The 26,130-nt window shown below is 37.7% G+C and overlaps 1 protein-coding gene across 1 annotated transcript in view; it reads right to left on the reverse strand.

Annotated features, from left to right (window-relative positions):
* The window catches only part of LOC107190108 (protein phosphatase PHLPP-like protein), a 116,097-nt gene that overhangs the window by 55,795 nt on the left and 34,172 nt on the right, over nt 1-26,130 (reverse strand). Inside the window, exons 3-4 of the mRNA XM_015578841.1 lie at nt 23,379-23,513; nt 4,924-5,159 (exon numbers count right to left, since the gene is read on the reverse strand). Of these exons, the coding sequence (XP_015434327.1) occupies nt 4,924-5,159; nt 23,379-23,513 (371 nt within the window). The remainder of the gene's footprint in view (nt 1-4,923; nt 5,160-23,378; nt 23,514-26,130) is intronic.

The following is a 26,130-nucleotide window of genomic DNA, read 5'->3' on the forward strand; positions in this document are numbered from 1 at the left end:
TCGGAGATCGGGTATCCTTTTAAAAGGATCCTGGCAGTCACAGCAGACCGGGTCAATGGTTCCCCACGTTACAGCGGGATATAATCCCATAAGTCAGACCAAGTGACCCGCGTTCAAACAAATATCAGCGGCTGAGAGACGCGGGACGGTCGTTGGACCTACACGGGAGCTAACTTTTTTCGAGTCTCTTGAGAAAGGGATGTGGATGGGACGGGTAACGATCTTCTCTATCGTGGATGCACCGACATCGATCTAACCGGGTCCAGAGGTGGTCATCTTGAGCCAGGAGCTGGGCTTTATTGAATCTTGCACGATGAAGTCTCGACGCGTCCAGGGAATTCCGGATTTTAAAATGAACCAGATGCCGTATCGGAAGTGTTGCACGGGCTGCCTACGTGAGCCTGTCGTTTGACTCCTTGTTCGAGGACGACGTTCACTTGCTGACTGGAGAAAACGTTCGATCCTACGAATTTCTGAGCATTTCTGATTTTCTTGGAAAATAAGTCATTTATACTTGACTATTCTGCTGATGGATTGTCCTTATAGACCTTGTTGCAATTAAGTGTTCATTGCTAGACTGCTTGATAAGACCTATTCGATTTTGCTTCGCAGGGATCTGATGGTTCAGAATTTTATGATAAATGAAAGAATGAAGAAACTGACATCTGGTCACTTTTTACTCACAAGGAAAGGCATAGAACTGTCCCCCTTCGATTTTGATGGAACTTCGTATGTCTGTTAAGCAGTCAAAAATAAGGGATACGTATTTTTTTTATCGGCTGTGACGCGACTTTAAGGGGCGAAACCACCCCTCGAAGTTTCGATCTGAAATTTTTTTATTATAAACAAATTATATTTTGGACAATTTGTTAGCACCATATTGTTCTACATAAAAAATCACAAACCTCGTCCATTAGAAGTTTTCATGTATCTCCTCTGGTGTTTGAGATAGTACTTTCGCATCGAAGCTTCGAAGGGTGGTTTCACCCCTTATAGTCGCGTCTTAACCGATAAAAAAAATACGTATCCCTTATTTTGGACTGCTTTACAGACATACGAAGTTTCATTAAAATCGGAGGGGACACCTCCGTGCCTTTCTTTAGGGGGAGGGTAGCAGTGAAGCAGTAATTTCTTGTGCAAGCTAAACAGTACCGTTTGGAAGATCGATTCAACTTTATCTATCTAAAAGTCTACTATCAATCAATTGATTCTTATTAGAAGGTGAACTATGTAATAGCAAGTGATTTTTAGTTTCATGTTTTTTTATGTTTCTTGTCTCAAAGAGTATACACTAAGGGTCCATAAGTATCTGGATAGAAATAATGATGGTGGAAATTATGGATATTCTACGAGTATACCTGCCTTTATAGATTCTCATAAAGCAAGCAAATTGTACTAATTCGTTTACAAGTTGAACAAATTGTAAAATCGATTTTCTCGAAAAGGAGCCTCGGATAAAAAAATGTTATACCAAAATATTTTCTTCTTTTTTAACATAGAATCACCCCCTGCACGATTGTACCTACAATTTCCGGGTCACCCTGTATATTTCGAAATTCGCAAGAAAATTTCTTAATAAAAAATGGCACTATTTTTCGGTACACCTGATAGTAACATTCAAATATCGATAATATACCGTGTCTCGATATTTATGGACGCTAGTGTCTAGTTGATAGAGGTTCAATCTAATTAGAAGGAAAGCAATTTTCGTTCAGTATTATAGAAAACTGTCACGGATCTCGTATTACTCAAAATATTCATCATTACTTATTCTTTCCCATCGAAACAAGAGCACCGAGTGCTGCAGACGGGGAACGGTTTGAAAAGACTTTCGGAGCAATATTACAACAGCCCAGACCCTCATTTCGTCCCGATGAAGCTCTTATCCAGCGTCGAAGGGAAGACAATCGAGCATCTTCCCGAGACCGGAAACGCGAGGGGGACGAGATATTGAAGAACCGGCTGGATCGTAACGGGGTGGGAAACGGGGCGGAGGGAAACCGTTTGACACGGGGTGCCTCGAGTGCGTCTTTATCCGCGGTTCATTAGCCCCTCGTGTTTGCTGAGAAAACGTCGCCCCGACGAGCCTCGTCGCTTCGGCGCGTGGAAACACTCGCCGATACGTCTGTCGAGGTTTTAAAAGGATTACCCGTGGCTCGATTAAGCGTTTTCAGTCCTTAAATTTCCTTGCAACGAGTGGTTGAACCTACTCTTCCGGTTGAGCTTGAAATAGGTGCCTGAGTCTATGTTAAATAGGTAGAGTCCATTGGAAATTTCCTTCCTCGAATTACCCGTTTATATACAGGGTGTCCCTTCTAAATCAAACCACTCGAATATCTCTGAAATTATGTTTTTTTAAATGGAATAATATATTTTTTAATTCACTGATTCGTTATAACTAGACTCCGGATTTTTATGGAAAATGATAATTTTTAAAGTCATTTTTGAAGACAATAGCTAAGGTAGGCATTTCTTTCTTCTCTCAAATATGTTATTGGGTTCAGAATGAAGTTGAAAATACATTGTATCCGATGAAAGTTTTTTCTCTATTGTATTATACAAAGCCCTATTTGCTATAAATGCATAAAATCCGCAGTCTATTTATCAATAAAATCGTCAGTTTCACGTGCAACGACCTAATAACCACAGATTTAATGGAATTCACTCTCATCTGTGATATTCTGGTTCGTCACTATTCAACGTCCACGAAAGTACGCAATATCTCATAATCACGTCCTCCGTGCCATCTGAATATCACAGCTCGCGGGTTCATCCGGTTCTCGCGACGTCGAACGAACGCTCATTTCCAGGGTTGTCATGGAAAATTCAAGGGAAGGATAAGGATCGTTCATTCTTCCAGGAGCCACCGAGCCAACGTCCCTCTCTGTGGAATTGCTTTTACTCGCGCAGGCTTAAAGTTTAAAGTCGTCTGCAATTGTCTGGCAAACATTGACTACCCTTCCCGCCGAAGATTGATCCATACTCTGAAACTCCGGATGGAAGTCCCCAGACTTTTTGTTTACGTTTTCCTTTTGTTTTTGTGTAAATCTTTTGCTTGACGTTGCTTGAAGCTTCGTGCTTGTTGTGTGGATAAATACCCAATTTTCTTTGGATCATTATTTTTTTTTTTTTTCAAAATGGGAACTCAATTTATGGTATAGATCTCTGTGAACGCAGCTACAGGAGGCTAATGTGTAGTTTCCTACCTGATTTCATCGACTGAAAGACAGTAGGAATTGTTCTTTATTGAATTGTGTTAATGAGGAAACTTGAAATTTTGTTCTTTTATGAACATTCTATTTAAATTTGGTCACTGTGGACAAAGGACGTGCTTGCATCTGCAATTGTTAGAATTGCCAAGTGCCAAGAGGAAATTAGATACTAAAGACCATAATGGTTATCCTGGTTTTATTCTTCGAAATTGCTTCGGGTCAGTGGGAAATGTTTATTTTGTTTCATTTTAAATTTACTCTAAATTTGGTTGAACGACGAGAAACTTTACTTTTTATGATGGCTAGAGGACCGGCGTATTCTTGCCAGGAAGCGAGCGTTAAAAATTAGATTGAAAATTAAATTGACCGTGGGTGAATAGATTTTCTTCGGAGAAAGGCGTGGCGGTTTCTTTGTTATCGCCCTCTTAATTGAAATTGGCAACTCGTTTAATCCCGCACCTTCGTCTGGCTAAACGCGTTCAACGATTAAACCTCCTCCTATTTTACGCAAATAAACCTCCTGCTGTATAAACCTTCTACTGTTTTAACCAAATAAACCTCCTCCTACATAAACCTTCTACTGTTTTATCCAAATAAACCTCCTTCTATTATTCCGCTTAAAATAACTAAATGTATGTACTAAATTTCTTTAATATTTTACAGTAAATATTTCAACAATTCTTTGAATGATATTTATTTTCATCAAATAAATGTCATGAGGTTTTAAGGTCCTGATTATGGAAGAATATTCACTCTTTTCATTGTTTAAATAATACTGAGGATTATTTTGTAATTTGCTGGATGGACACATTTTCAACCGCGATTTAACTGAAAGTTTCACACGAAGCACCGTACAAAGTTATAAACTTTATAATGGTATTTTCGTTGGTTCACGAAATGTCGTGAATTTCCAAGATAGAAACTGATTAATATTACGAAAATTAGCGACGTTTCAAGATTTGATCTCCCAGATGGTCTCATTTCTGTAAACAATTGAACTCAGTTAACCCACTAAGGACCAATGTTGAGTTAATGCAATTCACTTGAAATCTTTTTCGGCCAATGAACATTGTTGAATTCTGTTTTTTCATGTTGTGGTTATGAAAATTATTGAAATAATGTTTTCGTTACTATTTCCTCTTTTGCTTAGGTATGTAATTGTAAAAAATGTCACGTGTAAAAATGATATTTTTCCACTACTTGGTCCTTAATGGGATAAACAGTTTAAAACAGTACATTAAGAATGCAAAATTTAAATTGATTTGATACAATTTACTGTATTAACAACTGCGAAACAGCAATGATATTAAAACAAAATTACCTGAAATTACCATTCATTTCACGAAACCACTGAAAGAGCATTCAACAAATTCATTTATCATTTCCACTACAAAACTCAATAATAGCTATCAATATTCATACACAGCCTCTTCCATTCCCTGATCACTAACAATAAACATAACAATATTAATACTTCTCCATATTTTTACCCGATCATCGAGATAAACAAACCACCCGAGACATTCATAATACTGCACCAGAGAAGAAAGAAATCCATCCACTGAAAACTTTAAACGAAATTACACCTGTCCTCCTTCCAGTAAATCGGATTTCCCGTTCTTTTTTTGTTTCTCGTAGAAAGAAATAGCACCCGTATGTTCGAAGGCTGAAAACGAAGTTCCCAATGTAACTCGAATTGTCTCGGACTCACCTGTTTAATCCAACTTTTCCACAGATCCCGGTCCCACGGGTGGTGAAAGCCGAGGTACAAGTGTCTAGTCTCGCGATGGTGACCGTCCCCTTGTTGCCGGGTTTGATGACACTGCTGAGTGACCCTTGGAAATCCAGTGATACGCAGCACCAGTTTACCTATCCGTGACGGCGCGTAACAGACCGCGCCTCCACCCCCGCTCAGCTCCATCCACTCGGGCCTCGACTCCGGACAGGCTGAAATCAGGGATGATTGATTCGGGGACTGTATTTACGAGCGGCTCTGACTTGTTTATCATAACATACTACCCTGTTCAAGAAGTTCCAGGACAGTCTCGTTTACAAGAAACAGTAGAATTCTATGTCACTTTTTTTTATTCTACGTAGGGGAAAGGTGTCTAAAACGATCCTTCGGGGTAAAATAATTCCTGGCTGCTTTGTGGTTATTAGTCCCCTTATGGAAGCAATAAAAAAATTCGCAATCATCGAGACATTACTGTAGTATTATTACATAGAGTTATTGCGGATTAATCTTCTTGAAATTTGACGCAATAAAAATTTATTTACCCTGTTAGGCGTTCTAGTACGGTTGAAAAAAAATGAATTCTCTGAATTTATTCTTTAGTATTATTTACGATAATTTCGGTCTTCCGTAAACATTTTCTCCACAAAATGACAGCAGCCAGGGTTAAAAAGAAGACAATAAAATATGGAGTTTTACTACTGGGATTCCCGGGCGACGATTTACCATGATTACCCTTTGTTCTGTTTGCGGCGGGGACACTAAGATTCACAGACCGTCTCCGCGGAATCGCGTATTCCGATTCGGGCAGCACTCGCGGGAGGACGATTATTATTCCGACGAGGAATTACTGTGGGGATGTTCCGTGATTTCGTAATCCCGACGATACTCCCTCGGTAAAATACTCGGTTAAATGAAAAGTTTTTGCAGACGATTGTTGTGAAATGTGTTGCAGCGTACTCGCGATAAGTTCTGGATTTGCCACTGGTCGGCGATAAATTAATATAAGTTGATGTGTTATTGTGGATGTTGATAGGTGTGATTTTAAATAATTTAAGTGTCAAAAGTATTCATATACATTTTAAAACGAAACAACTTTTTTAAAATTGGTGACTTGAGTTATTTTGTGAAGTTAGAGACATTAGTTTACTAAATAATGTGTAAACAAAAATTGAAAAAAATTGCAATTGGTTGGAATAGCGAAGAATATAGTAAAGGTCGTTTTTTACAACTTTTCAATCTGAGGTTATAATGAAAATTTAATAAATACGTATCGAAGATTTATGCTAGTTATATTACGTAAAACGAAAAAAAAATAAATATACATACATTTTTGTAATAAACGTCACAGAGTTCAGAGGTGCGTTGTATTAATGTAACTTAGATTGATTGAACTATAGAAAAAGAGGAGAATAAGAAAAATAGAATCTAAGAGGAGCCTCTGAGAAATCACCTCGGCATTAGAGGGTTAATAAGATATATTGCGTTGTTAGTCCTGTTTCTCTAAAAATGTAACATCCACTTCACTTTCGAAACAGAAGTACAACTTCTAATGATACCGTAGAAAATATAGAAACTTCCTGTTTTTAAAAGTTCACTGTTACATCGACGGTTTCCGCTGAAACTCGAAATTCGATCAGACTGACGAGCGATGTCAAACCGCGGTTTGTTAACCGTCCCCATGAGAACAAACGCGGCCAGATTTAAAACCGGTAGTCGCCCTGCGAATACCAATGGATAGGTCCAATTCGCAGCCACGTAATATTAGATGACGCGGCCGAGCTGCGTCCCTCTGAGCGAAAAATCCGGGCACAGTTGATCCCTCAGAATTGACCGTTTCAGAGATCGGAATTAATCGATCGACCGACATCTGACCCTTTGTACGCGATCGTCTGGCTTACAGCCGCTATATCTGTGTAGTGCAATTACCTTTGGTGGACGATCGAGGGTTGATACTATTATCAGAGTAGACGATAGAAGGTTGACGATAAAGGGTTGACAATAAAGGGTTGACAATAACGATAGAAAGTAGACGATAGAGGGTAGATAATGCACGTTTGATGGTAGACGATAGAGGGTTAACGATAAAGGGTTGACGATAGGGGATAGACGTTGCAGGATATATGATAAAGGGTTAAGAATAGTGAGTGGACGATAGAGGGTTGACGATAGAGGGTAGATAATGTACGTTAAATGGTAGACGATAGAGAGTAGACGATAGAGGGTTGACGATAAAGGATTGAGGATAGAGGGTAGACAATGCAGGGCAGATGGTAGACAATAGAGGGTTGACGATACAGGGTTGACCGTAGAGGATAGACGTTGCAGGATATATGATTAAGGGTTAAGAATAGTGAGTGGACGATAGAGGGTAGATAATGTACGTTAAATGGTAGACGATAAAGAGTAGACGATAGAGGGTTGACGATAAAGGGTTGACGATAGAGATTAGACAATGCAGGGCAGGTGGTAGACAATAGAGGGTTAACGATAAAGGGTTGACAGTAGAGGATAGACGTTGCAGGATATATGATTAAGGGTTAAGAATAGTGAGTGGACGATAGAGGGTAGATAATGTACGTTAAATGGTAGACGATAAAGAGTAGACGATAGAGGGTTGACGATAAAGGGTTGACGATAGAGATTAGACAATGCAGGGCAGGTGGTAGACAATAGAGGGTTAACGATAAAGGGTTGACAGTAGAGGATAGACGTTGCAGGATATATGATTAAGGGTTAAGAATAGTGAGTGGACGATAGAGGGTAGATAATGTACGTTAAATGGTAGACGATAAAGAGTAGACGATAGAGGGTTGACGATAAAGGATTGAGGATAGAGGGTAGACAATGCAGGGCAGGTGGTAGACAATAGAGGGTTGACGATACAGGGTTGACGGTAGAGGATAGACGTTGCAGGATAGATGATGAAGGGTTAACGATAGAGAGTAGACGATAGAGGGTTGACGATAGAGGGTAGATAATGTACGTTAAATGGTAGACGATAAAGAGTAGACGATAGAGGGTTGACGATAAAGGGTTGACGATAGAGGGTAGGCAATGCAGGGCAGATAGTAGACAATAGAGGGTTGACGATACAGGGTTGACCGTAGAGAATAGACGTTGCAGGATATATGATTAAAGGTTAAGAATAGTGAGTAGACGATAGAGGGTTGACGGTAGAGGGTAGACAGTAAACAGTGGTGGGTAGACGGTAAACGGTAGAGGTGAAAGGGTAAAGGGTAACGGTAAATGGTGTTTAAAACTGTTTGCTTTTGAAATACATTAGTGTTGACTTATAGTAATAATTATTACCATAACTATGTTTTTACAAAGCATACATGCTGTACCATTACTCGATTATGTACATGATTGTTCGTGTAATCCCTCCATTATTTGAATTTAATGCGTAATCTGCGGAGCAACAAAGCCAATTCGTTATAATGTATATTAATAAGTTATGGATGATTTTACAACGATATGAAATATTCAACAACTTTAATAAACTCCGTGTGGTAATTCTAATATTAACTATGCAGGTTAATACGAGTATATTATGCTGTATAATATTGATAAGGGAACCATAATTTTCACTTATATTAACGAACCGATAAGAGTGATATAAAACTGATTTTGTTATAAAAATAGCACCTTATTTTGTTCCCTTAATCAGTCCTTTTGAAATGTAAGTTTAGTGCGTGCCGTCGGAACTGCTGCGTCCAGGATTTCAATTCAAAATTACAATATTCACCGCCGTGAATTCCAAATATACATACATCGTGATAAATCGGGAGAATGTAGTTTAATCTGGACTGTACACACACTCGCCATATATATTCATTGTCATTTTCACGTGTGCCATAGGACAATATCGTATTTGACGTACAACTCTTGCGGGACCGTGAGTTCCGCGTGCTCATCTGGGACAATATTAATAACTGCTTTGATTTGAGCGCGAAAACAATTGCAAGCTGAAAGTCCGCTAATAGTTTCACAGAACCATTTGGATGCAATTGTTTCTCGTGTTTAACAAAAAGTAAACGACGTTCCTCCATTCCCATTTCCATGTCTATGTAATTAATTTAATCCGCGTATTTTTTATCGCAACGTTATATATTTCCTTCATGCTAATAAGGGTAGGTACTCCCCAGGTCTCTTCCGTATCAGTGGAGATACAAATAAAAAGTGTTTCGACGTCACGAACATGCGTTTTCTTTTTAATTAAAAATTCTGCGCTGTCATATTTGCGAACGGAACTTTCGGTATATTTTACCTTCATCGTTATTATTCAAAGGAGAATTACAAACGATGAATTACACGAATATTTTAAAAATCGTTACCGTTGCCTCTGTAATTATTCTTTTATACTATCATTAATGTTACAAGAATATTCTTCAGTAGAGAACATCCCGTATTCGAATATCATAATATTCAAACGTTCTATTATCCGAGCAGCCAAATGTAAAAGCAGCAAGTTGCAATTTTTAAATACTTATATTACCATGCACCTTTCTTTTGTCCAATCGAATTCTACCTAATTACTTATGTTGAACAATTTCTATAATTTAAAAGCCAAGAAGATACAGGACCAACAAATATTTAAACAAAATTTCGGCATTTCTGATCTTCGTTTAAATAAATGTGGTTCAGTATTGGAAAAGTGATTGTTCTATTATTTCCATGTTCTACTGTATCCATATTTAATTCAAATATCGACACACGTTGGAAATATACATGAAATAACAGTACGCAATACCAACGATCCACGTAAAGACACGGAATTCTCGCGGAAACAATTGAAAATTGCGAGTCAGTTAATTCAACGAACATCCTGAAGAAACATAGCAAGAAAAACGGAAAGTTCGCGGGTCTGGGTTAGGTTTGAAGGAAGGGCTGTTCGATTGATCGGTAACCTCATCAGGACGGCGAAGTGTAACCAGAGGCCATGCCAGGAATGCGGGCAATTAAAACTTTCGAAAAGCTCGCCCCCGGTACAGGGCTGGTCAACGCTTTGGCTCATTATTAAGCAATCTCGACAACTTTTCTCTCGGCGGTCTAGCTGAGGGACGTTGTCGTTCGGTAAAATGGATTCCCGGGTAAAACACTTCCACTTTAGTAAAGGCGATCAGGAATTTCATCGATTAAATAACCTTCCAAAAAGTTAAAAAAAAAATTCATTTCGTAGAATGTATATTTTTTGAAGAAATTTGGCGATTCTTCTAGTTTTAATAAATAGTTCTTCTAATTTTGTCTTTAAATTAATTATTAAACTGCGGAGGTTCATGCACTTATTACTGCATTAACCATGCAATTATTACCCAATTAACCTTTCGCTACAGTCCACTTGTTGGCTGAGACGAATTTGTATTTTTTATTCACTAGTACAACCTAACAGAGAACTTTGAAAGCTCTGGTGTTTGAACACCTTCAACTGACAGCCAATGGCACAATATTTTCAAAAAGATAACAAAACACAACATTCAGTTGAGTATTAAAAGTGTTACAAGTTGTGGATTATTCATTAATGAGACGAGTTCTCTGTAGTTAAGGGTTAAGTTTTTGATCCTTGATGCAATAATGGATGTTTAGACAATATATATGAGTAAAACGACCAGTAAAGTGAACGCTTTAGTAAAGCTAGATCCTATTAATTTGTTATTATTATTAGAGTGTGGATTATCTGCATCTATTGCTTACACGATTTTCTGAAACTCAGTAAAGTTCAACGAAGTTCCTACAGTACAGTCTGTGACAAGTATATGGGCGTTCGGGACAAAATTCATAACTTCTAAACTAATCCATTTTTGACTTAAAACCTCCGAAACTTTTTAAAAAAAAAATACAGAGATGCATCGATTAAAAAAAAAAATGTAATTTCGCTAAAAAAAGTTAAGGTGACTTTAATTTTGTATTAAATAAAAAAGTTTTTTTACTATAATGGCATAAGAATCTGTACTCACATAAATATTCACAATCTAGTTATTACAAACGCATTACAGCCCCCGGTGCAGAAAATACAACTAGTTACCACGAGTTTCCAGGAACATTCGCAATCTACTAATTACATTACTTTCAAATTGCTTAACATTCATTCGCTACATTTTCTTCCTCTGTCTGCACAGACAGAACGCCGCACGATTACTTAAGTACTTTGCTGGACGGAACCCAGCATTCCGTATATTTCGCCGTGTAATCTCAACGGCTGTAGGAAAAACAGCAGGAAGATCGTATCGACGTATTTGAAACCTAAAAGCTCCGCCGCAACGTCAGCCACAGATTCGTGGGAACGTGGTCCACCTAAAGGTGCGTATTCACGAAAATTAAATTCATGAACATTGTTCGTAAACAGTGATCGCAACATCTTTATAATCACTCCCAAATTTTTTTTATAATCACTACGAAAAAAACTTTTTATAATTATCACAAAAAAACTTTTTATAACTATTACAAAGAACCTTTTTATTACTATTACGCGACCTTTTTGCAAACGAACATTTCTCGAATACCTAGAATTAATTATTTTTGTCTACACCAGCTTTTTCTCGAGGAAACCGTTTTTTGCCATGCAGTTGCGATTCATAAAAAATCGAGTGCTTGAAAGAAATATCGATAAGATGAATTTAAAATTGTAGAAAATTCTGAGCACGTGAGTTTATTTATTAATGTGTGTTAAATACGCGAACAGGATATTCCTAGAAAGAAGAATTCGTATATTGTTCGCGAATAGTAGTGGAGATGCACCTTAATGAATAAGATTCGCGGCAAACAACACATCGCGGAGCACGGCCACCGTCCCTTGGGTGAATGGGAAATTTCATTTTCCCGCGAGAATTCAATTACCGTCGCGCGTTTTCTCGTTCGAGGGTGAAACAAACAGTGCACCGTCGATTCGCGTGGCCAGTTACGAACGCAGATCATCGGATGAATATTTATATACGTTCTGTTCTAAAAATAACCGAATTTTTTAAAAACAAAAAAATCTAGCAACGGCATCTATTTGAAAATTTTGTGGTCGAGAAATCCATCCTTGATTGATATTGCGTCAAAGTTTTATGACATTCGGATCGTTAAAAGCAGAGTGATAGCTCCCAAAGTGACGGTATTTTGTTGTTGAAAAACATTGTAAAACATTTACCAAGTTCTCAACATACTTTGATCTTAATTTTTACATTTATTTGATCGTTAACATATTTTTTTTTCCGTACCATCATAATCTCCGCAAAAAAATCTATAATCACCTAATTTTCTATGAAAATGACATTTTTTGTAACTGAATAAGACGTGATTAACTTCTCAGTATCACCTACAGTTCCATAAGGCTCGCGTTAGAAAGAAATTTTTATAACGTTTCTTTTTCAATAATTTGATCCTTGACCTTGCGATTTTTTGGTAGCAATCGAAAGTTGACGATTGCAGAAATGTTCTGTTAAATTTTCATTAAATTTATAATCATTAAAAATTTGCGGGAACTACCTTGAAATAGTCACGAGAACGTTTAGTTGGAGTTTTTGGTCGGTTGGTTTAATGGCAGATCGACCATTCGCGTGTCCATCTTTTTTTTGCATTCATAATCTCCGCAAAAAAATCTATAATCACCTAATTTTCTATGAAAATATCATTTTTCGTAACTGAATAAGACGTGATTAACTTCTCAGTATCACCTACAGTTCCATGAGGCTCGCGTTAGAAAGAAATTTTTATAACGTTCCTTTTTCAATAATTTTATCGTTGACCTTGCGATTTTTTGGTAGCAATCGAAAGTTGAAGTTTGTAGGAATGTTCTGTTAAATTTTCAACTAAATTTATAATCATTAAAAATTTGCGGGAACTACCTTGAAATAGTCGCTAGAACGTTTAGTTGGAGTTTTTGGTCGGTTGGTTTGATGTCAGATCGACCATTCGAGTGTCCAATGCAGGGATGGGGTAATAATCGCGTGGCTCGTGATCACCTGGGGCGGTTTGGCGACGATGGGCGGAAGTTTTACTGGCCCCCCTGGTAAACCGCATCAACGGCGGTCAGTTTAAAGCGTTTAAAGCAAAAAGAGCCGGTTTTCCTCTGGAACCCGAGGTCTCCCGAGTGTTTTCTGCGTAAACGGCTCGAATTTCCCGCCGTCATCGGAAAGTTCGACCCCCTAATGAGCGGCTCGCTTAAATTCATTTAACTGGGAGCAACGAATCCGCGCGGAATTAAATGCACCGTGGGAACACTCGATCGCTGTGACTGAGTAACTTCCTGTCGATTAAACGTTCGCGCGTTTCGCGGCGAACTGGCGGTTTACTCGTGTGACTAGCTGTGGCGAGGGGAATACTCTGGATTAAAGAGACTTATTGGTGAATATTATACGAGGAATGTTTGATAGTAGTCAACGAAATTTACGGGAGTATTTTATGTGGAGAGGATGAGGCGATAATTCGAGATATTCTTGGATTATTTTTGGAGATATAAATGAATTTTCTACTTGAAATGTCATTCTACTTAGACGGCCGAAAATGTTAAGCTATCTTTCTCATGTTAGCTGTCATTTTCATATTAAAAAAAAAATTGTAAACAAACAATAAAATTATTTTTGAAATTTATTTAAGTAGTTCAATAAATCCTAACAAGATGAATTTGATTACATATTATACTTACTGAGGAAATTATCCCTAAAGATAGCTTAATCTTTTCGACTGTCAAAGTGGAATGACCCCTTAAACTGGCTTAGTACATACTAATAAAATCTTTCTTTGTGATCGGAGACGCTTAAAAGATTACAAGGTCCCCTTCATTTATTTAAATAGCTTGCTATATGCTCCTGATCTTTGGTTTAATAGCACATATTTTGGCGATATAATTGAGTAAATCTGAGTAGACTGTGGTCATTATTTATGTAAATTCCGATTTACTTTCGTTCAGGTAGAAGAACAAATATATTCGAATGCTCCGAAACGAAACCGGGTATGTCGCACTCATCGAGGCATTACTGTACACCCCGTAAACGGTCTATCAAGTGGTTAGGTTTGGGTTACAGCCAATCTACCAGAGCCCCATGAATCAAACCAGAGATGCGCAAATTCATTATCTAGATAAAAAGTTTCGAATAACGAATAAAGTCTAAAAAAAAAAATACTTGTTCATTTTTACCTGATTGAACATGGTAATTCCAATTTTTATCATAAAATAATATTTCTTCTTGAATTAGTCGACACTTTCCAAATAATTATTTAACCTCATGAACTGTTTAAAGATCAAGATTACGATCTAAGATACTGCTGCTTGTCAATATATATTATTCGAATAAAATTCTGCCCACCTCTGAACCAAACACACTGTGTTCATTATATGCCCACAAGGATGTTTTACTCCGTCGACCGCCGAATACGAAATAATTATCGCTTAATAACCATCACGGGAGCATCCGTCGTTATCCACTGGAATATTCCGCTTCATCAGCCCTTGGGTAAAAGCCACCCCTCTCCACCGCAATGGCTAATAGTAAACATCCAGGCTTCATTAGAGATGCTCGCAAAAACGGATCCAGGATTCTCGCGGCTGGGACGAGTCTTAGCCGCAGAGAAGCCCCACTCTAAATTCAGCTTTTCCGCGTCACTCGAAGCACTGCGGGGAGGCCGCCGCCCACGCTTTGATGGTTGCTGCTGCTTCTTCGGGGGCTTGATTAAACTCAAGACAGCTGACGGTAACAGGTGTTCGCCATCGGCGAGCTGACTGAATCAACAGCAAACAACCTCCGCGAGGATGATCCTCGTGACGCTGGGTGTTCGGCGACGTAGCCGCCAGCAGCCCACTTTCGGCGAACTTATATTTACTTTCTGGCCTTCACGGACGCAACACAGGATGAAAAGGGGTGCTGGGATTTCACGACGGTGATTTACCGGCCTCTGAGTCTGCGGTTACCCCGGTTGGTTCCTCGGAATAATTAGCAGACCACTGAGTCGATCCTCTTAATTCGGTGCTTTCGGTCTTGGTTCGGTTTGCCTCTTTGTCTTCTTGTATCGGTCGCGATTACACTGCAGCTGTTCAAAATACTTTGGCAACGGAGGCAATGATCTAGATTTGAATGTTAGACACGTACACTACCGGTGGAAAGTTTATGACCATTTTTATAATTGTGGCGAACGTGTGAATTAATCAAAATGAGGAACTAGATTTGTTACTTGCAAGGAGAGGTTACAGTCGTTGGGTCGTCAGTTTTACCAAAATTTTTTAAGTGCTTAGGGCCTGTAAAAGCTTTAATTTGGCCCTGAGTATGTTACACGTACTGTTTGGACATGTAGTATAAAGCCTCTAACGACAATTCATCGTATCCTTATCATTATTATGGTTTTAAACACAGACAGTGAAATTTATTTTCATTTTTCTCAATAAAATGGATCAGTAACATGGAGAGGTCACAGTCGTTGAGTCGTCGATTTTAATGGAACTTTTTCTGGCGAATCTAGAGCACAAATAAGCCTATACGTATTTTGCCGTTTTCGTCAATCATTTTTTATGAAGATATTTTATATGTAATTTTTATGGTTTCAACAGATACAGGATTAATAGAAGGTAAATATATTACCACCTTCGCTACTATAGCTTCTGTTAATATAAAACATTGTAGTCATTCGCTTTTCACATAAATAAAGTTGAAATTAACCATTCTTTCTCACTACTTCTAAATTAATATTTAATCTACCCTGCATTTTTTTTTAATGAACATACAAAAACAGATACGAAGGAGCAATAAAAATGGTGGTATTTTAAAAATAGCTACGAAAATAAATTTTTAGAAATTTTGGCCATTACATAAACGTAGGATACCGCAGTAACAAATAAGATTGGTTTTATAACTGTTTTAGAACATTCCCCTGCATTAAGGAGCATATCCGAGAAACCAGATGGTGGTTGGAAACTTTTCGCCAGCAGTGTACGTGCAACTTTTTTCCAAATCATAAATAACCCAGATCATAAATTCCATCGACACTAGTAAATACGTGCTACATTATCAAAAAACGAAAAACGGAGCCAACAAGAGAAAACAATGTGTCCAGTTCACACAAAAGCGATATTTACAGAAGCACTCTGCACCCTTTCGTCCTGTTTCACAGCCATTTATCCGTTTATATTGGCCTAGAGACGGTACTATTGGCCCCGAATATCTATCCGAACGTCCATTGATTCAGACGTTTCTATCAAATGACAACGACGCCGAGCGTCGCGAACGTGACCGGACTGAAATCACCCGGGCTCTCGTCTGTCAGCGATCGTCCGACATTTTCCGGGGCTATAAATGACACACAATGGGATGGAAACACACGGAAGTTATAGCTTCTCCCTCTTCCAAGAATTTCTTCGGCAATAAAAACTGTTTCTCTCTTTCCTGGAAATTCATGGAAAGTCTCTTCCTCTTATTTCTTTGTTTCCGCTGACTCGGCAGTTTCGAAAAAGGATGCAGCAGGATAAGGGGGTCAAAATTATCCTTACATCGATTTGTAACCGCGTGCCCTGATAAATACTATTTATCAGATTTTTTATAGAATTTTTCTACGTCATTAGATAGGGAAAATAGAGAAAAATATGACCATTCGAATTTTTCTTACTATTACCCTCCTGGTCGAGATAGGGGGTTGAAACTCTGCATAAATTATTTTTTCTCGACAAGCCATCGAACTGTATATCAGAAGTCCAAATCGATGTAAGGGTATTTTTGAACTCCTTATACTGCTATACCCTTTACATCGAGTTTATTTGTTTATTTCAATCCTGTTCTTGTTTTTCATCCCGAACCCAGTCGAGTTGCCCACGTAAAATTCTGCCCCGGTTCGATTAATTCGAAACAAGACATTCCGTTCTTTTTCGACGAACGGGGCTACCGTTTTTTACCCCAGGATGCAATTTACATTCGACCTGGCCTGTCCTCGTTTCTATAGCTGGGCAGTCGGCGAACGTTTCGGTGCAAATACACGTGATTAGTTCCGGTCGATCTTTGTTGGGGCTATCGAGCCGATATCGATCACCGATGAATCTTTCACGAAGTTTCTTTGACCTTCTAATGCAAATATTTCATTACGTACACGTTTCTTTCTTTCATTTTAATTGTGATATCTGGATTGTGAATGTTTATGCATTTATAGAATTCTGTAACTTGGATAATAAAGTAAAGATTTTAATAAAGTTTAATACTATTTGTGTGCTATTACTAGACTGCGGATATTTATGCAAATATCGTATTTTGGGATTTAATTTACAGAAACTGGAGTCGAGTAAAAATTTCATTCATCCATTAATGGTTGCAGCAAATTCGAAATTAAATAAAAGCACGTTGTGCTTTATTAAATTTTTTTGTTATGCTATGTTTCAAAAACTCGTGGATGTTATAAATGTATAAAATTCGCAGTCTAGTTATTACTAACGTAGTAAAGGCTTCAGTACAAAATTCGAAATTTTGTCACGTCTTTATTTTTAGATATTCGTGTCTGGAATTGTGAATTTGCATAAACTTCCGCGGTCTAGCGATATTTAGAACATGAACGTACGTGCATTAAACATAGTCATTAACATGTCAACTTACAATTCAAAATTTTAATTAGAAATTGTTCGTATCAGGTTATATAAAAAAAACAGGTCTTCTTGAATGTTTGCGTTTGAAAATATGTTTAAAAAGAAGGAATCATAGGGGTCCAAACGGACCCAGGCACGACTGCCAATAAGAATATGAAAAACATCAACTTTCCAAGCTTTAACAGGTTAAAATAAAATTTACTTGGCTCCTACTCAGTGAAAACAGATATTTGAACTTCCATTGCAATCTTCAATTTTTGCATTGACAATGATTGACAATATTTCGCGACAGACACAGTTAGATACGACAGTTAGAAGCCGTGATCACACGTCAGGACAATAAATCCTTCGTGTTAAAAGAAATTCTAGATCCGCGGCACGCACGCGAGATGACGACAGGATCGTTCTACGGGGATGGATAAAGGGACCAGGACGTAGATAAATTATGGTGTTTCGTGGCAGGAGATGGAAATGGTTGGGGCAAGCCGACGGATGTACGGGGATCGGCCTACGGGTGTTTTCGTTTCACCCTGGTCTGTCGTGCCTTTATCTTCCGGAAGAACTCTCAGGATCTCGAGGACGTTTTCACGAAAACGGGCCAACGATTCTAATTCTATGAAAAGTGTCAATGACGTAGAAACAATTTATTAGGTTGAGTCATAAGTAACTTCCATTTCGCTTTCTTAAATTTACGTCGTTTCAAGGCATTTTAACAATTAATATCAACATATGCAACGTTCCTTAGGATCTGTCAACTTAATTATCGATGTTCTAGTTAACTAAATCCTGTGACCATTGCTACTCAATTGTTATTTAGTAATTGTTTTGGTGTCTCTGTCGGAAGTTATCTGTGACTCGACATAATACATAACGTGACTTCTTGATTCATGAGTGTCTAAGAAAAAGTAGAAATTGTATCAAGAATCGAGTAAATTTTTTGTGATAATAGTGTACCTTTTATTTTCCGGAGGAACTCTCAGGATCTCGAGGACGTTTTCAAGAAAACTGTCCAACGATTCTAATTCTATGAAAAGTGTCAATGACGTAGAAACAATTTACATAACGTGACATCTTGATTCATGAGTGTCTAAGAAAAAGTAGAAATTGTATCAAGAATTGAGTAAATTTTTTGTGATAATAGTGTACCTTTTATTTTCTGGAGGAAATGTCAGGGTTTCGAGGACGTTTTCACGAAAACGATCCAACGATTCTAATTCTATGGAAAGTGTCAATGATGTAGAAAGAATTTACATAACGTGACATCTTGATTCATGAGTGTCTAAGAAAAAGTAGAAATTGTATCAAGAATTGAGTAAATTTTTTGTCATAATAAATAGTGTACCTTTTATCTTCTGGAAGAAATGTCAGGGTTTCGAGGACATTTTCACGAAAACGGACCAACGATGTTAATTCTATGAAAAATGTCGCGACTCAGAAAGGATTTACATAACGTGGCATGTTGATTTAAAAAAACAGAAATTGTATTAAGAATAGAGTAAATTTGTTTCAAAATAAATAGCGTATTTGGTTCTTCGAGAATTCTAAAGCGAGCATTAAATACTTCGATGGAGTGTCATAAAGGATACAAAAATCGTTTATGCACGTAACACAGAGGTAAATGTAATGGAGAAAAATATCTAAGAAAGAAGAAAAAGTGAGGGTTTTATTGCCTGTTCTATTCAAAGATTGATGACATCGCACGATGGATCTCTGGATCCATTTTTTCTCCTCTCCCACATACTTGCAAATAAAAGACAGTATAAAATCTTCGTATATTTAAACGATAACAAATTTCACTGAGTTGCCTTTTTCATTTAATAGCATAGAGAGAAATTGATAGATTTTGCTGAAGTTTTGATGTTTTGCACCGACGTTCTCTATCTACTAGTAGAATAGACAATGAGAAATTTGTTTGCTAATTCACGTAATACTTTACTTATTGTACTCAATCATCTTTTATCTTCGTAATAACCATCTAGTTTCAATAGATAGCAGCCTCTGCATTTAACCAAACGTCGCCCATATTTTTACGACCAAAATTTCAATCTTATATACTAAACTACTTTTAAAACTCTATCTTACTTTTTGATGTTACGCACATATATTCAAGTTTGTGCCAAGTCTACGAAGTCAGAGATCACTCATGTTACAAATTTCACCTGCGTTCCATCGACACAAGAGAAATAGTGTGTTTAGTTCGCATCAAAACGATATTTACGTTTTGTTACATATACATCACCAGACTGCGGATGTTTATGCAAATATCTTTAAATACTAACTCACAGGTGCTAGAATCAAATATAAATTTGTTCCCTGTATTAAAGCCTTAATCAGGTTCCAAATAAAATAAAACTGTAAAATTGCATTTCAGGCAATCGAACACTCTATACACGCATAAAATTCCCTGTCTACACGTCACACAGTTTTACTCACGTCTCACTTACTTTCTCTTCTTCCCTTCTTTGTTTCCTTTCAACAACTTCAGGGCTAACCCGTGGGGGATTCAAAAATGTCTTGTTTCCCTCCACCAGTACCAGCCGTGTCTGCACAAACTTCACACCGTCCCAAGAGTTAACTTTATACTCAATAAATATTGATACAGCTACCCGCAAAATAGTCAATCCCCTTGTCAGCATAAGATCCCCAGTTTGTTTCGTCTTCCCCCCTTAACTTTCAACCGTACCTAACTTCCGACGGAAACAGGTACTCTGTCATAAATAAACAAAGAAAGTTGAGCAAAAACCGTCATCCAGCCAAATCGAGGTAGTACCATAGACTTCAATTTTTTTTTTAAAATGGAAAGTTATGGTTTTTTACGTATTATCTAGTAGAGCCTTTTAACCCCTTTTCTTATAAATATTATTCGATTTTCTTCGAGTCGAAGTGAAATGCCACGTTGCTGACATTAATTCTGAACTTTTACAGTAAAAATACAGTTACGATAAGTACGGATTTCCTTTCGTTTCTGGGAAACTATCGACAACAATGTAATTCTGGTGTCTGCAGACGTCAAGAAAATCGTAGGGCAAGGGGTTAAGATGCATACAATGACCTATTTATGAAGCTATGTAAAAAACATCTTTTCCCATTAAAAAAAATGAAGTTGACCTTCATACGACCCCTACGAGTCCACTTATTAAAAAACTATTCAAATGAAGTTATGTGCTCCTCGATACACATCTGTCACGTTTTTTTTCTATCACCAGTAACAGCCAAAATATTCAAGTGGCCTGTTTTAGGTGTCTCACCCTGTATATTTATAAAGCTACCGTATTTACGCATTCGATTCATTCAATCTTTTTCCCATTCGGATCCCTTTTCCTTCTGTTAATTATATACTCTACTTATTGCACCTTTTCCAGTTCGTTAATCGAAAATTTACTGTACTATTATATTTCGACTGTTCTATTTCTGTATACTGCCTTTGTCGTCATCCCTCTACGTCCCTTCTTCTTAAGCTCTCTGCCACGTCTCCTTCTATTTTCATCTCTTCCACCCCCACCCTTCTGACTCCAATCATTTCTTCTCAGGTATTCATCCCTCCTTTCTCCGTTTCTGTCTAGATATTATACCTCCATGGATAATACACGCATTCGGCATTCGATTCACTCGAATTGGACGTTTCTATTCCCGCGGCCAGGCCTTCTGACTCGCGATCGAAAACGCTCACGATGTTCGTGTCGGTTCACGAAAGAAATCCAATTTAAAGTTCACTTATATCCAGTCACGGTAGTCACTTGTATCGTCTCGATGGTCCCGCCCTTCGACGAACGTCTGCCAGCCCTTTCCAACCGCGAATTGATCGGCCGCCCAGTTCTTGTTCTTCTTCTTCTTCGGTGGCGTAAGATAAATCAAAGGGTGAAGATAAATTGGAGATGGGGGCAGGCTCGATAACGAACGCTCCGGGAGAAAGATGTTCCCTATCGACGATACCGCTTTTATCCGAAGGCCACGGTTCGAATCGATTTTTTAAAAGGCTGCTGCTCGCGATGTATGGCCTGGCGATCCATTGTCCGAGTAACTGGATCATTGATATTCTTCCAGGTCGACGTTGAAGAATTTTGGGTTTGAAGTCGCGAGGGTGGTAAATGGGGGAGTATCGAACGCCTTCGATTGAATTGTGATCGTCGAGGATTGAACGACTCAGTGGCTTTTATAAATGCCAGTTATCACTTTGCTGGCGGTAGGGTTTTTGTGTTTGAAAATACAGGAAATTCTCGATGAGTGTTCGAAGGTTACTCGACACTGAAGAAGGGAGATCTCCTGGTGTAACGTTGACCTTTTTAATGAGGTTTAGCACAGTGATATTACGATTTGAAAGTGAAGAAATTAGTTAATTCATAAATTTGTAAATTTTCTAAAGTTTCTCAGGTTTATCGACCGATCTTTCTTTTCTAGGTAGAATTTGAAATTGTCGTTTTTTATGTATATGATATACAATTGTTTACAAATTCAATCCTGGGTTTAACTCATTTTTTAAAAATATGACATTGGCACATCTTGCACCAACCCACAGAATATAGTCTTTTATACTAGAATAATAATATATTTTTATATTTATAATAGGTATATGTATTTTTATACTTATAATGTATTTCGATTTTAGAGGTGATAAACCTACGTTCACTCGCCACCAATAGATTCCTTTCAATCCGTTGATTACTTTTCCAGATTGCTTTTCTACGAAATGAAGATACGCTCTCTCGGTTGTTCTCGCGAGAAACAGAAACTACAGAAGTCGTCCGAGGGGGGTGGAGTCGGATGGTAGAAACAATCGAAAGAAGGTAGAGTCGATGGGAAGAAAGAACGAGATTTATAACTGGAAACTTTCGAGAAACGAGTTTATGGAAGTTTCAATCGTCAGATGAAAATTAAGAAGTTAAACTACGACTTCAAAGGTACGCGCGTGCATTGAAGATACTAGGAAAAACAGAATGTATTCTGTGTATTTCCTTCCTGGAATAGTTAAAAGTTGCAAATCTGCTCGGACGAAATTAGAAAATATTTTTTGTTTCGATATTGCACATTTAAATTACTCTTTCTCTAATGTGGTAATCAAACTTTCATCCTGACCACGGATTTCCGTGTTTGCGTGCGATGGATGCTTTGAAGAATCGTTCTTTTTCGTCAGAAATGAAGAAAGTTTCATTCTCATAGTAGACAACGAACGAACGTATATTGTGGTTCGTCCAATTTCGAAAACATTCAATTTCTAAACAGTAACATTTACAACCTTGTAAATGTAATTAATAATAGAACAGTGATCTAAACAACGCCTGTAAAAATCATCATGTATGTAAATATTTGTACCTACTCTTAATAATAAAAACTAAAATAGGCATACAGTGGGTACAAAAAATATTCGTACACCATTTAAAAACAGAACAACTCTTTCAAAATTACACCAAGTGACTTGAGTTTTTTTGTGAAGTTAGAAGGATTAGTTTACTAAATGATGTGTTAAAAAAATTTCGAATTGTTGCCAAATGAGCGCGTTAACAAATAAATCACTTGTTTCTTTAGAATGAAATACGGTTCCATTATACAACAAAAATTTTTTAACCAAGATACAAAAGATTTTTGAATGAAAATATCCCCATTTCCTGTTTATTACTAGTTACCCTCTAACGTATCAAAGAATTCTATTTTTCCCAGTTTCCACCCTCCACTCGACCACACAGGGTGTTCCTCGATGAAACCGACCCAACCACGATGATATATGTTTCGATAATTACGATCGTAAAAAGTCCCAGCAAGTGACAGATAAAGCTGGCTGGACATTTCCCTCGTATCTTTTTTTACCGTGCACGACAAGCCTTAGGCTCTATTCTTGCCGACTGTTTCTTGCCCTGGGGGGGCTAGGGAGAATTGGCAGAATCTCGAGTGGAACGCTTACCCGGATAAAGGAAGAGCCTGGATCCGATGACAGCCAAGGGTCGTCGCTTCCACTGGGGAAAAACCAACCCCTTCAACACCAACGCGTGCCCGCAACGGCTGTACCCGGCCAGATCTGGTAATGGGGATGCGGGTCCTGCAAGAAAAAGATAAAAACATGAAGGGAACTGCGGTGTTCTAATCAACGCGGTGGGGTAAGACGCGATTACCACGATTCTTCGAGAAATGGACCTGATGCTGAGGGGTATACAGACGCGATTTGTCTGGTTTACAAGTTGACTATGGGAATTGTAGTAATAAGATTAAAGTGGTGGTTGTTGAAAAATGTTGAATTTAAAAAAAAACATCGAATTACCTAATAGTTTCCGTTCAACTTGATAAATCTGTTAATTTATCGAATTATAAGGTATTAATAAACATGTTAATTAAAAATAGAATTTATACACTATTGAAATATTCAGTGTCAAAAAATCACTATGGCCGAGTACCGTCACAGGAAATGCAACTCAAAGGATAGAAGCTAAAATTCACCTACAGCCAGAATTTGTTCACACACGCGTTCAAAAGTGACGCGTAAAAGGAGATTAAAATTCGAAATTCCACGGTAACGAGATATTCGAATATTATATCACCTTTGCGCACCAGAGAAATGCCGTTCGCCTATCGATTCGCTGTCATTTTTCAGCAAGCTGTTGCAAGCATTGAAAAATAAAATCCCAGAATTTACGCTGAAATTTCCAAGACGAAGTTGCAGAAATTGATTTCAAATTCACGAAATTGTAATTTTTTACACCCTCTCCCTACCACGAAATATTATATGTGTTGAATTTAGCAACTTTTAGAAATACGGAGCAACGCGAACAATTAAGGGAAACACCACTTTTATAGAGACCTGTACATTTATAACCGTTGGAAAATTCCACGTGACTATATTAAATCAGTGAAATTTCTCTTGTCGGCACGTCCATTAGAAAATATAACGGTCGAATAATTGCCGCGTTAAAACGTGTCTTTGTGGGAGCCACTCGTCGAACACGACGACGACACGACTGAAACGACACATTCATTCGATACGAACATGCGTTTGCGTTAATGCACAGCAGTGGCGTTTCATTCTTGATATTACCGAAATGCATCGTTAAATAACATTTCACGTTCAAAAGCATGGAAATCATTCCTCTCCGCAGAGACTTCATAGGCCACGTGTTCTATTGACAGTAATATGGTTATTTAATATTCTGATGCAGAAATGTTACTCGTTCATGAAGAATTTCAAATTACACCACTGCACGGTGACCGGGTTTCTCTTAAAAATGGGACAAAATGCTAAAAATCGATTTTATCAATTTAATATTTTCTATCAGAAAGTGATCATATAACACTTCTAGGTTTACGGATTTCATAGTAGCATTGCATTAGAATGCATTTTTTAATAATACCAGACATCGAAACCAAACTTTTATGAACGTTACTTTATGAACTACAGTAAATACTCGATGAGTCCCCAGATGTAACAGCTGACTTTTTAATAAGGTATAGTATAGTGATAGAGCTTGGAATTCTTAAGCCAATGATATTTGTTTCAACTGCATATATCCATTTGTTTATGAAATATTTAATGTTCAGTGCTGAGGAGTCTTCGACCACTCATCGAGAATTTACTGTATTATTGTATTTCGACTGTTCTATTGTATTTCTCTATACTGCCTTTGTCGTTATCCCTCTACGTCCCTTCTTATGCTCTCTGCCCTTTTTCTTGCATTTTTATCTCCCCCCCCCCCTTCCTGACTCAAATCATTTCATTTCAGGTTCGTAATTATTGATCGTCCTTGAATAGCATCCCTGTCATTTACCGTCTCAATTTTCGACCGAAACTTCGGACGGTAGTACATCGGGAAAAGTTTCGCTACGATATTACATAGAATTTTCCGGGGACGTCATTCGCACAAGTCCATTCTGTCATATTAAATAACTTGGAAGTTCCAAGAAAAGATTAGACCCAGCAGGTGGATTAACCCAGAAGACTAAGTTTATCTTGCATGATTTTAAACTGGGAAATCATCCGTGCTGCTAAACGTTTCGCGGTGTAAGTAAAAAGTGGAAAATGATTTTTCCAATCATGACTGTAGTTCGTACGTTTTAGGGAATAAAACGGCGACGAAATTAATAACAAGATTACCGATTAAATAATTCGTTTGTTCTAGTATTTCTATAACTAGAGCGCAAGGTGTCCTTCATATGTCGATAAAGAAACAAATTCTGTGCCCCCCTTGATACCACAAGACTTTTCTTTGAAACATTCTTTCACACATATAACCAACAGTTTACAAGTAATTTAGTACTCATCCTGTACACAATATTATTCCAAAACCTTCAATAATTTCACGATTTATATTTGTATTTACTTTGTCTTCGGTAAGTGTCCTAATATTTATGAGTCGGAGTGTACTTCTGCTCTCATCAATTATCCCCAAAAAGTTTCTTTCATTCATCAGTAGTGTCAGTATTTCTTTCTTTTCAGAAAGGAATCCCATTTCTTCTGAAACAGTTTCTTTCATCTATATCTATTCTAAATTTTCATAACCTCGAGACGAAAAATATAATAATATAATAATAATAAAGGCAAAGGATAAACTACTGTACCGAGCTAATGGATCTACCGTATCCGAGCTACCGGCATATTACATCAGAATCTATCGAATAAACATTGACGTTCACGTGGCAAGTGATGCGGCCTCGTGTTTGCTCGCAGA

This window comes from Dufourea novaeangliae, unplaced genomic scaffold (genome assembly GCF_001272555.1).
Source record: "Dufourea novaeangliae isolate 0120121106 unplaced genomic scaffold, ASM127255v1 scaffold172, whole genome shotgun sequence".
Taxonomy (NCBI): domain Eukaryota; kingdom Metazoa; phylum Arthropoda; class Insecta; order Hymenoptera; family Halictidae; genus Dufourea; species Dufourea novaeangliae.